The sequence below is a fragment of the Oreochromis aureus genome, unplaced genomic scaffold (assembly GCF_013358895.1).
Source record: "Oreochromis aureus strain Israel breed Guangdong unplaced genomic scaffold, ZZ_aureus HiC_scaffold_79, whole genome shotgun sequence".
In the NCBI taxonomy this organism is placed as follows: Eukaryota; Metazoa; Chordata; class Actinopteri; order Cichliformes; family Cichlidae; genus Oreochromis; species Oreochromis aureus.
In genome coordinates this window covers 44,161-56,112 of record NW_024108977.1, presented here as the reverse complement: position 1 = coordinate 56,112, position 11,952 = coordinate 44,161, and the positions used below count along the sequence as shown (strand labels likewise).

General features: G+C 39.8%; 1 protein-coding gene across 1 annotated transcript in view; it reads right to left on the bottom strand.

Moving 5' to 3' along the window:
- Window positions 1-3,061: 3,061 nt before the first annotated feature.
- LOC120437319 (sacsin-like) overlaps window positions 3,062-11,952 on the bottom strand; it is a 37,097-nt gene continuing 28,206 nt past the window's right edge. The window contains exon 2 of the mRNA XM_039607870.1: window positions 3,062-4,241. Within this exon, the coding sequence (XP_039463804.1) occupies window positions 3,330-4,241 (912 nt within the window). The 3' untranslated portion in view covers window positions 3,062-3,329. The remainder of the gene's footprint in view (window positions 4,242-11,952) is intronic.

The window sequence follows — 11,952 nt, the reverse complement described above, 5'->3', positions numbered from 1 at the left end:
GCAGGTGTGGCAGAGGCTTCTAGTGGATTTCCTCTGTGCTGATCAGTGTGTGATTCTGGTCTAGGCGTGGAAAAGGCCTGCTGTGAGTGTGACCAGCCCCACCGTGCGTGGCTCTTTGTGAGTAACTCTCAACTGAGCAGTTGTTTTTCTTAAGTGACGGCGGCCTCTATTTCTTGGTTTTGCCTGTCTGGTTTATTGCTTATAGCTAGTGATAGGCAGATGAAGCTTCATGAAGCACTGAAGCTTTTCATCCAATTAGTTCACCCCAGCGCAAAGCGTCTTGAAGATTCATTTGCTCTAGTAGGACATCTACTGGACGTAAAAATATTAGTTGGCATGAATTTAAAGAGTGTGGCATTTTGCACACAGCCTGTAAATGTCAACAACAAAAGGAGTGTGTAAAACATGTATATTGTAGTGATGGCAGTATACTGTGTATATTTATACTGGCAGTATGGAAAATGATTATTTTGAAATGCTTAAAATGGAAACGATCATTTACTGTGAGGTGAGGTGTGGTTGGGGTATGGACAGTGGTTGTGCTTTTGTAACGTTGAGATATGGACAGCAACACACTGAGGCTTTGAGCCTAAGTCCTGCCTGTTCACATTTTATTCTGTAAAAACTAAATTTTCACTGCTTTTATGACCTTTTTAGTGGGGAGAACATGGCTAGGATTTAATGATTTAACAAATCTTTTAAATCCTTTGTCCTCCACAGTGCTAAATGGCTGGGAGTCCTCAATCACCATGCTAACCAGGTCTTCATGTATTTGAGATTGTTCTCCTGAGGAAAGACAATAAAAACAAAGCACAAATATAAATATCACACACGTAACTTATTACAGTTGTATAATATTGTTATATCATTTAGTAACATTACTGCATGCTATATTATCATGGCATTTGATGGCTCACCTGGTCTTGCTCCACAATCGGTGTTCCCCTTATTCGCATGCAAAGCTCTGTAGTGCCTAAGCATGGATGAGGTGTTGTTGTTATATCCCAGCTCCCCGGCACATAGCAAACACTTCACCTTGTACAAAAGTAAAGACAGCTTAACATAAATTGTATTGCACCATCAGTATTATGAAAATACATCTTCTGTAGAAATTTACATACCTTGTTGGGAGGAATAAGATCAAAATGTTCCCACACAGGGGAGGACATCCTCCTCTTCTTAGCTGGCTCCATTCTCTCCTGACTTTCTCTCCTCACTCTCCTAAACCTCCAAACTCTCTCCAAACTGTCTCCAAACTCTCACTAACCGCAACTCTGCATCAAACACCCACATTTTGAATGAAGTCTGATGGGTTTATATCGCTGTCATAGCTCGCGGCAAAGTTCGAACCACTTCTTGAACCAGTCACGTGGTACAGCCGGGCAGCGAGGCTTCAGACGTCATCATTTTCAGCTCCTCCCATAAATGAAGCAAGCCTCGTTACGCGTGTCATGGAAACGCCCCCTCCATTACTCGACACAAGCTTTGAAGCCTCGATACAGAACGTCACATCACTACTTATAGCAGCGTTGCTGTCTTTTTTTGTTGAATCCTTATAATTGTTTTCAGAGTTGAAGCGGCCACCATTTCTTTGGGTTGGCCTTTGATTTATTGTCGGAGCAGCGTTGCTGCCTCTTTGTGTTGATACTGTTTGTATGGTTATTGGTTCATTGGTTATAATACAGACTTATTTTGTGTTAAACACCTCTGCCTGGCGTCCTTTTCATTCCAACCCGGATCCAACTGTTACTGTCCCCCACCCTCTTCGCCTAGCTTTCATGTGGGGACGTAACACACATATTCACTTATTCCATAAATATTTTGATGTCTGTCACTATTGTCAGCTGTGTTTAATGCATGTTTTATAGCAAAAGATGGGAAGAAATAGGTATGTTGTTATACAATATCACAGACTCATTTTAAATACAGTGAGTTTGAATGACAGTTGAAAAACTTTGGGTTACATGTGTCATGAAGGAAAATGTCTAACTTGGATGACCCCACTTCGTAGTACATTGACTTAGTAAAAATTATTGCTCATATGCTTTTTGTGTTTACATTTAGACCTACCTGTGCTAGTCTCGGCTCAGATCCCTGCTTTTGTGGCTGCTTTAAAAGGAAATGCCCTCTCACTAATATACTTAGACCTCTGGGCCACAATTGACAGTGCCTCCTTTTCAGTTATTTTTCTGAAAATAACATCAAAATAAAAATAACAGTGACAAGTTAAAAGATAAAATAAACAAGTCTTTGGTGTAAAATGAAGTGAAATAACATCACACACAGAGACACTCTCAGTATTAAGTAGGAATTATTTATTTTGAAAAAGTCTTGCTTCATAATAGATAAAAAGGAGATTTCAAAAATAACTATAAAAAAGCTGGAAATCATTTATGAAAGTGTTTAAAAATATGACACAGATTGCTATTTTACCATTTCATTTACCACTTAAGTAAATAAAAAATTCAATAAAATCTTAACCATTACTTAGGTGTGAGAAGGCTCAACCAAATTATTTACCATATGTATTTTCTAACAAAACTTTACATTAAATATATTTTTATATCAAAGCTAAAAACTTTTTGCAAAACAAAAAAAAACCCCTTTTATAACAAATTCATATATTATTGTTTTGGTTCCTATGTCTGATAAACGATTAAAATGTAAAAATATATACTTGGGTCTCAGTAGAACTTGTTTAAACATGGGAAAATATCTAAACATACATTAGTTAAATTTTGCTTTGGCAAGTGGTCACAACTGTTTAAAACATCAAAATCTGAACATTTGCATTTCATTACAATAAGTATGTGGCTCTCAAGCAGGTGAGCCATGTGAGTCTGTATGTCAACAAATGTAGTAATAAAAAAAAAAACAACAACAATACTTGAGGAAATAAAAGAATATTTGATCTTTACATTTTCATAACAAAACGGTACACAGAATATTTCGTCAGTAAGTATTTGGAAATGTATGTAACAATAAACAAAACACTGATATTTCAATCTTTGTTAAAAGTTGGTTAGTCTTTAGTACTGAGACAATTTTTTTTAAAAACCATTAAATTTTGGTTGTGATGATAAATAATATTTCAGTTTTAGATTGTAGATATCATCCTTAGATATCCACTAGTGAGTAAATAGCATTGACACAAATAAAAAACATTTTTCATTTAATGTTTTCTGTGATTATTACTGTGAAAAATTAGACAACTTGAAATGATTTTGGTTGTGATGCTAAATAATATTTCAGCTTTAGATTGTTGATATCATCCGTTTAACATGTCAAAACACAGTCACACTAATTGATAGTCCATCTGTCTTGAGTCCTTAATTCACATATGCTTCTATTTTATTAAGGAGCTCAGATGCCTTGTTCAGTGCCAGCATTTCATTCTCTGATCTGAATTGTCCGTTCGGTATGTGGGGATATGGATGGCAGTTGGGATATTGAGTCCTTTTGGGATCCACCCCGAGTGTCTGCAGGTTTTTCACAATCTCAGGCAGATCTCTCAGTTGGGGGCTGTAGCGGGAAACTTGTGCAGCAGTGGTTGAAATTGAGCTGCTGTTGGGGTGTTGTCCATTTCTTTTATAGCATGCTGCTATGAGAGACTTTTCCACTGCTTGATGGACCTTAAACAGACACCACTCTGTGCTCCCTCCACCAGTGTCTTTGTGAGCTGCATTGAGATCACAGCGAGCCTGTCTACACCAGCGTCTGGCCTCTTCTCTGTCTGGCCTTGGGACATTTTCATTGTGGGTCCAGAAGTTGTAGGAATGGAAACCTCTATAACCTCTAGAGAACCTCTCTCGACTATTTCTGTGATACCTGGCCTCCTGATTCCACTGTTGATAAAAGCCTCTGAAATTTGTATTTCTGCTTGAAAAGGTCAAGCCTGCAGCTTTGGCTTTGCTGAGCTCATCAATTCGATTCTGTAGATATTTGAATGCCTCATTGGCGAGAGACTCACAATCCAGATTTTTGTCAGGGTGCCACCTGAGGTACAGTCTCTTGATGGCTTTGTGCCTCTCCTCCTCAGGAAGCTTCCAGATCTCTGCCAAACATTTATCAATTTCCCTTTTAGCTTCCTCAACAGATGCCGGTAAGGAACTTGTTGATGATTCAGAAGAATGCGGCACAGCTCCTGTCAGTGGTTCCAGCTCCATGCAAGTGTTTTCTTCTGGTTTTAGCATCTTCTTCTGTGGTTCTGGCTCCATGCATTTCCTCCTTTCTGTTTTTACCTTCTTTTCTCGTTTAAACTGAAACAGATCAACACAGCTGACTTCAATGGGCTCATCTTCTCCAATATCTACTTTGTATCTCCATGAATATCGTCCATTGTGACCAGGCAGTTCTTCAACAATAACTGCATAAATGTACTTGTCATCAATGCTGTAGCCAACATATTCCCCCTCTTCAATGTTGTTGAGGACATTCATGTCCAAACAATCATGCCATTCTCCTGGAATCTCTGTCCCAGGGGCTGCTGGACTAAAAGAGGAATTTTCAGTTTCAGCACTGTCACGGATCTGATTTTTAGCCAGAGTTTTCCGAACATCTTGCAGATCGTCACACATGAGGAGTTGTCCCAGCACTGGAAGGTGAACCGATGCAATTCTGTTTCCTAAAAGAGCATTAATCTCCTTTGTCAGTGTCATGATGACTTCATTTATTACCTTGAGAGCCATGTCATCATTGTGCTTTAAGTAAAAGGTGCATCCTTGTTGCCCTCGTTCCACAGATACATCAGTTTCTTCATCAGTTTTGGGAAGTGGCTGTTTATCGAGCCAGAGAGCTGTTTCCAAAGTTTTGCAGCACAAAATTTGTATACTACCAACAGTCTTCTCACACATTTTAGTGGCATCTTCTTGTGTTATTTTGCCTTGAGAATTCTCTCTAATAAGACAAATTAATCCATATTTAAAGGCTCCTGAGGAGAGATGTTTATCAAACCATCCACTAAATTCACAGCCAGTCCCAAGTTCACAAGGCTGCATCTTTGATTCCACAACTCTTTCCTCTGTGAACTCAGACAGCATCTTTGGCTGAAATTTCTGAGGCAGCAGTTGCAACAGCTGATGATGGTCATACTTGTCGTTGCCCAAATGACATTCACTGAGTTTCTCAAGAAGCAGGAACTTGTTCTCCAGTGCTTCTTCCAACCTTTTGGTCTCAAACACTGTGTCGTTGTAGCAGAGTGTGGATGATGGGTATAATTTACCATCTACTGCTGGAAGATACAGAGTCTCAACATTTTCAAGAAGCGTCTGGTTTCTGTGAGTTTTGATTAACTTAAACAACTGCTCAACAGCTCGTTTCACAGTTCTCAGCTGGTTCAAATGTAGGTTTTGTTTATCACAGGAATCAGCGTAAACTGCTGCCAAAACATTACAATACTGCTCTGCAGTAGCTTTTTTCTTCACACCAACTTTCTGAAAGAACGGTGCATACATTGCATCTTCTGGTGTAATCTTGTACAGATATGGTCTGAAGTCCAGATCATAGGAGAGCGACAGACACACGTCATCAGGCCTCATAAGTTTTGTGTCTTTTTCAACCAACACAACAGGAAGACCAGACAGCTGGTTTCCTTCAAATCTTTTTGTTTGCAGGTAAGCGTATGAACTTCTGAACACTTCAGCTCGTGTTTTGATCAGCTGGTCAGTTTCACATGGTGACTGACAGATGTTTCTTATGTTACTGGCTACACAGTTTGGAGGTGGTTCTTCATGAGCTCCTGCATTTTTTATCATTTTCTGAAGACTTTGTGACATAAATGGCAGGTCTATAATTGGCATGGAGGTCCAAATCAAATCTTGATGCTCAGGATTTTTGTCAATCAACGAGCCTCTAATTTTCACAGCAGTTCCTTCAGCAGCAAATGGTTGGTGGTAGTTGGACAGTTCTTTTCGAATCAATACTGGAAAAATGAATTCGATGTCAGCAATGCTTTCCAGCAACCTTTCCTTGTTGTCTTTGGAATCACATGCATTATTCAAGGCTTCACTGAAAAGTAATGATGATTTCAGTTTAAGGTCTTCAATTCTTCCTTTTCCTTTTGCTTCTGATTCCAGCTGGTACGCAAAATGTATTATCTCATCGTTTGACACAACATGCTTCATTCCAAATTCTCTGACCAGCTGCTTTGCTTTTTCTGTTGTGTAGTCATCTCCTTCACAAAGCTCAGTCCAAAATATCTCAGGAACAAATCTCTCCTGGGGCAACATGCGTTTGTACAGCTCCACACTTTCATCAAAGTAATATGATGCAGGCTCCAGTCTACCTTGAGAACTACGAATCAGTTTCACCATGTTCAGTGAGGAGATTATAGTTTTCTTGTCCTCTGAAGAGTAATGTAGTGACAGCAACAGCTTGAGGCTGTGAAGAATCTGTGTCTCTGTGAGTTGGTGTACAGCAGGCAGAATGAACTTCATGAAATACTCCAAATCATCCAGGACCTGAATGTTGAGCGTTTCTGACAGTGTGTAGTTCTCAGAGTTGAACTTGAGAAAAATACTGTTGCTTGTAGGTAGGTTGAACAAATCTGGAAATATGAATGTATATTTGATGTTAAGGATGAAAACCTTCTTAGGTCCATCAATCCTCACTCGTTCACCATGTGTTGTTTTAAATATTGGTAAGGATTTAAGTTTCCTCACATACTCTTGATTGTCTTTGGACTTGGATAATCCTGATTGCAGGAACATCTGAAACTCCTTCATATCATCATTTGAAAGGTGGGAAAACTCTGAGCAATTAATGTTGTACACTTGATCCAACACTGAGCTCTGATCATCTACATTAAGAAGTTCATGATGTAGACATGAATGTACCTGTCGGCCCATCTCAGAGAAGAAAACATGATCAGACGTCATAAAACCAAGTTTAAAGAGGATGCCTGATATGGCTTTGTGTTTCTGTGAGGCAAACACAACACTTGACATGTGTTTCATTGTTTGCAGCAAGTGCTTGTTCTTCAACCTTGGACACACAACAGGTAAAATGTAGCAGTCGCTGAAGGTTTTCCTCACATCACTTAGTGTCAGACTGGACTCGTCATCTCTAGATGTTGGTGCTTTAATTTCACTCATTATGAACCTCCAAAGTGATTTCAGCCACTTCAACATTTTCTCATTTGAGACATGAAGACCACTGTGTGGATCAACATAGCAGTTCTCAAGAAGAAGCTGAATTAATGGTTTCAGATATTTCTCTGAGCAGGGCAATGTCATTTTTTGGATGAGTTTTAAATTTTGAAGAAGTTCAATGTGGTCTTTGTTTGTCTGATAGTCTGCAAATTTGTTCTCGTAGTGAAAGAAGAGATCTTCATATCCTGATATCCACTTGGGTGACTGGGAGTTGAAAACTGTCAATACTTTATCTCTTGTGAGAAGAAGTGGAAGCCCATCAAGTAAATTTGAATTGTCCTGGGTGACCTTTTCTGAGGTGAAATCTTTTAAACAAAAACTCAAGAGCTCCGAACATCTTTTCTCATCTTTGATCAAAGTGGCACTTACAGGTAAAGGCAAATCCTCATCTGTTTGGGTTGGATCATTGAGAGGTTTTGCTCGTAGAAAAGTCTGCACAGTGGAGGGACTGACCTCTTTCACTTCAACCCCAGCATCTGTGAAACTTTTCCAAATCCTCTGCATGTATGTGGAATAAGGAATCAGCTTCATTTCAAGATCTTCCAAAATGTTGTTCAGATTGAAATTTCCCAAGGTTGTCAGATAAGGTGACTTAATAGAGTCTGTTTCGCTGACATTACACCAGTAAATTGAGTATTCTTTAATTTTTTTATCTGCAATTTTCCATGTATAGCTCTTCATCACAGGGATTACATCAAGGCCTTTTTCTTTCAATGATCTGTATACTCCATGTATCATTTCATGCCAGTCTGAGCAAACATCTTTGGACACAGTTGGCCAAAAACACAAGTATTCTGTACTGAAACATGAGTCAGTACTTGCAACTGAAACTTTCTTAACTGCAATGCTGCACCTAATATAATGCAGGAGATCTGCATACAGTGGTGCAATGACATTCTGTTTCAAAATCTCATTCCAGTTTGATTTCTTACTCTTCCCATCTTCTTTCCAAAGGCTTCTCCTGGCAGAATCAACCTCAAAGTTTACATTTACATGTACTGGCAGTCCAGTTTTCCCTGGCAAAGGAAGTGAACAAAAGGCTTCTCCTTTAAAATCCATGACACTGGATCCTTTTGTGTTCACACGTGCAGCTAATGATGCTTGGGGAAGTTTGTCTGATAGTTTTAATTCAAAGCTGTCTTTGAAGGAGCCAAACTGTTCTGCAACAATCCACTTACTTTGTCTTTTATCTGAGGTGGAAATCACAGTTTCATAGAAAGTCTTGTGTGGTGGTGTTTTGTCTGATTTCAGTGCATTTTGTAGATGTTTTACAAAAGCATCTTTCTCGTCCCGACTTCTTTGTGGCAGATTTTTTTCAACCTCAAAGATGGTTTTAAGTTCTTGTGAATCTTTATTGATTTCATGGACTTTGATTTTGCAGATGTTTTTCAGAAAGAGAATTAGTCCTTCAGGATCTTCAGACAGGGCAGAGCACAGTTCTTTCATGTCGCGGTCAGTGACTCCTTGCTGTGATATTTTGGAGGTGTTTGCATTTGTACCCATCCTCAGAGGTAATCTGAACATGGTGCCCTCTTTAAGAGAGAATTTGTCTGGAAGAAAGGATTTGTAGACATCTACGTACATTTCTTTGAAAGTGTCAGCGAGTTTATAGCCAATGCCATATCGTTGGTTATTTGAATGATTTTCAATGTATTTTTGATTGGGGTCAGAAATGCAAAGTACTTCATCTCCTGTAAGGATCGAAGGACAGTCAGTCAGATGGTAAACAGAGTTGAATCCAACTCCGTACTTCCCTATCGTCCCTGGGGTGTTGTGCTTTCCTCCCTCTCCCAGCTGTTGAATTCCCTTAATGTCAGCATCTGAAAACACTTTGTTGTTGAACACACAAAGTGCTGGACCCTGGAGATTGTTCCATTTCTCCCCAAATGTTTTTTCTTGTCCATGTTGTCTTTTGTCCCAGATGAAGTGAATTTCTGTTGCTTCTGCATCATCAGCATTTTGGATGAGCTCTTTAAGGATATCCTTCTTTGATGGATAGGCTGAAATTATGTTTTTAATACGAACAGTCAGGTGTTCCTGCTGTTCAAAGTCAAAAGCTAATGGTGACATGTCATCAAATGTGTGGGTTTCCAGAGAATGATGCCTTGTTGTTTTGATTCCAAGGTGGCGAGCCATAGCTCGTGGGATATTCTCGTGACATAATGTGACACCTGAAGTGAGTGGCATCCATGGGCTGTCATTGTAAAATAGCTCACTAGCAAACTGCAAAACTCCATGCTCATTGGGTATCAGACAGTCATGCATGATTTTGACTTTGGCCTCAAAAATCCCTTTGTTTAAAATTGTGAAGACAACTGAGAGATCACTCTTTGGTAGGGGCTGGTTTCCATGTTGAGCTTTTAATTCCTGCAACACAGTTAGAAACTGAGTGATCGTGAATTGATTTTCAACACCTATACATGTCCAGAGGTTCCTGAAGCTTGTGAAGGCAGCTGGAAGTACGTGGAGATAGGGCTTTGCTTCAGATTGCCCATTCTCAGCTACACGATCAACATTCACAAATGTATCGCCAATGAGGATGAATGGAAATGAACTTGCTTGTTGTGAAATGTAAGAGGTATTTCCAGAGTCACGGATCCACTTATCCAGAAACTTATAGCACTCGAATGCTATTTTGTAAAGCATGGATCTGTCAATGGAGTGTGCTTGTTTGCTTCCTTCATGCAGCTGCTGGAGCACCACCTCTGGCTTCGGAGTGCTGTTCACGCCCAAGATCTGTAGGACTGGATCACTGTGGTGTATTTTCAAATTACTATTATCCAGCACTGGTTGTGTCATGTTAACGAGAAGGGAGCATTTGTCACTAAAAACATCAGTGGGCCTTTTAAGTGTTACATTTCCTTCCATTTTTGCATCACCAGGTAAATATGCTGGAAGAAATGCAGTTGTCCTCAGTGTTTTCCAGTGGTGAGAGTCTTCATCATAAATGTGATTCTTCATCAGTTCAAAAAGGCACTTCAAGTCGACAAATGCTTTATTTTTGTCAATGCTCCAGGTTTTATTAATTGTGCCTGCTTTCTCTGTGATGTCTTCCAATGGGAGATGGTCATTTGCCATACCGAGTTCCAACAAACGCTGAATCCTTTTTGGAGATCTGAAGTCATTTTCGGATCCACCAATCAAGCGTCCCTCTTTTGGTTCAAACAGACAGGCCACTTTCCCTGATGGATTCACAAGTTTCCTGACCTGTTGGAGCTGTCCACCCTTTGTGGGTATGCATGCATAGCAGAGCAGCAGACTGTCAATTTCTTTGATATGAAGGTCAATAGCATGCAGCACAAGGATATCTCTACTCTTCGAGTCCATTGTAGTTAGGTTACTGAACACTGCTTCTCTGTAGAACTTCTCCCAGTTCCAGGTCCTGTTTTGTAAAACCTTTTCTAGGCCAGCCTGTTTGAAGCTATTTCTCAGCCACAGTGGAAGAGGAACAACATGGTTGGGTCCTTTGGCATATTCCTTGCAAACTTGAACTGCAAGGTCACCAATCTTTTCATCATTTTCAATGCTCTCATGTAGAAATATGGCATTGTTCATTGAGAACCATTGTTCTCCATCACTAAAGAGCTCTGGACCGACAGAGTCATCAACAATGGTTGAGTAAAGTGCATCCACTAAAGGCTTGAAAGTTTCAGTCACTTTCTCTCTCTCAGGCCAAAAGGTGTGATAACAGTAACTCACCAGCTGCTTATCTTCTGACATTTTCTTTAGTGCCTTGAGTACAGTAACATATGCTGTCACTAATGGATCCTGAAGGAGAGCTTTGTTCCAGTCATTTTCACTCCAGTTTCCCACAGACCTTTTCGGTTGCTTGTCACCGCAAATGTGCCATTACATTGACAGGAAGACCTGTGTGAATGGGAAGAGGAAGGAAGCAAAGGCCTGTCCAACAAGATCTGTTTGTAATGTGGTGAATTTTCCAGTTTCCGGATCATTTTGCAAAGGCACAGCAATCCCTCCAATGGGCAAAGAGAAACTGGCTTGCTTGTTTTTGTGAAGGGCCATTTTCAAGGACTCATCTGTCCCAAAGCAGTTGTACAGGAGCCAGAACTGAAGTTTAGTTTCATTAGACTGCTGACTGGATATTTGGATAATTCTGACTGTGCAAGATTCAATTAGTCCTTTGCATTTACCATCAAGTTTCATCAGTGATTTCTCAGCATGACGTTGCTTGGACACACCGGTGTCATCAGGAATCTCCATTGCACTCACAGTGGTTTTGGACACAGAGAAGATGGTCTCTATTTCATTTTCTCTTGGTGGAGTTGATCCATTGTGTGGGATATTTTGGAGGGATAATGTAATGATGTTCTTTAAAAAAAGCAGATGGGTTTGTGAATTCTTAGAAAAGAGATGTTGAAAATCAAGGATATTGTGTTTTTGATACACTTTTGGGTTTATTTCTGATTTGGCAGCCTCTTCTTCACTTCGGAAAGGTAGTTTGATCAGAGTTCCTGGATAGGGTTCAGGAGGACTTTTTTGGGTAAAATTACAGTCAAAAATGTTTTCATATGATCCAAACTGACCAGGAAAACAATGAAAGAGTCGCTGTTGAGAGAGATCGAGCTTCATTCCAGGGTTTGTTTTCTGTTTGATGTGCTTTGTGAGATGAGTAACATTTGGATCAAGTATGAGAAGACTGTTGCCACTAAGGATGGAGGGGACATCTGTCACATGATACACAGTGTTGAATCCAAGTCCAAACTTTCCAATTTTTTCTGCTTTGTTTTCCTTCGAGGCTGAGCCAACTCTGACAATATTTTTCCAATCCTCTGCTGTAAACTGC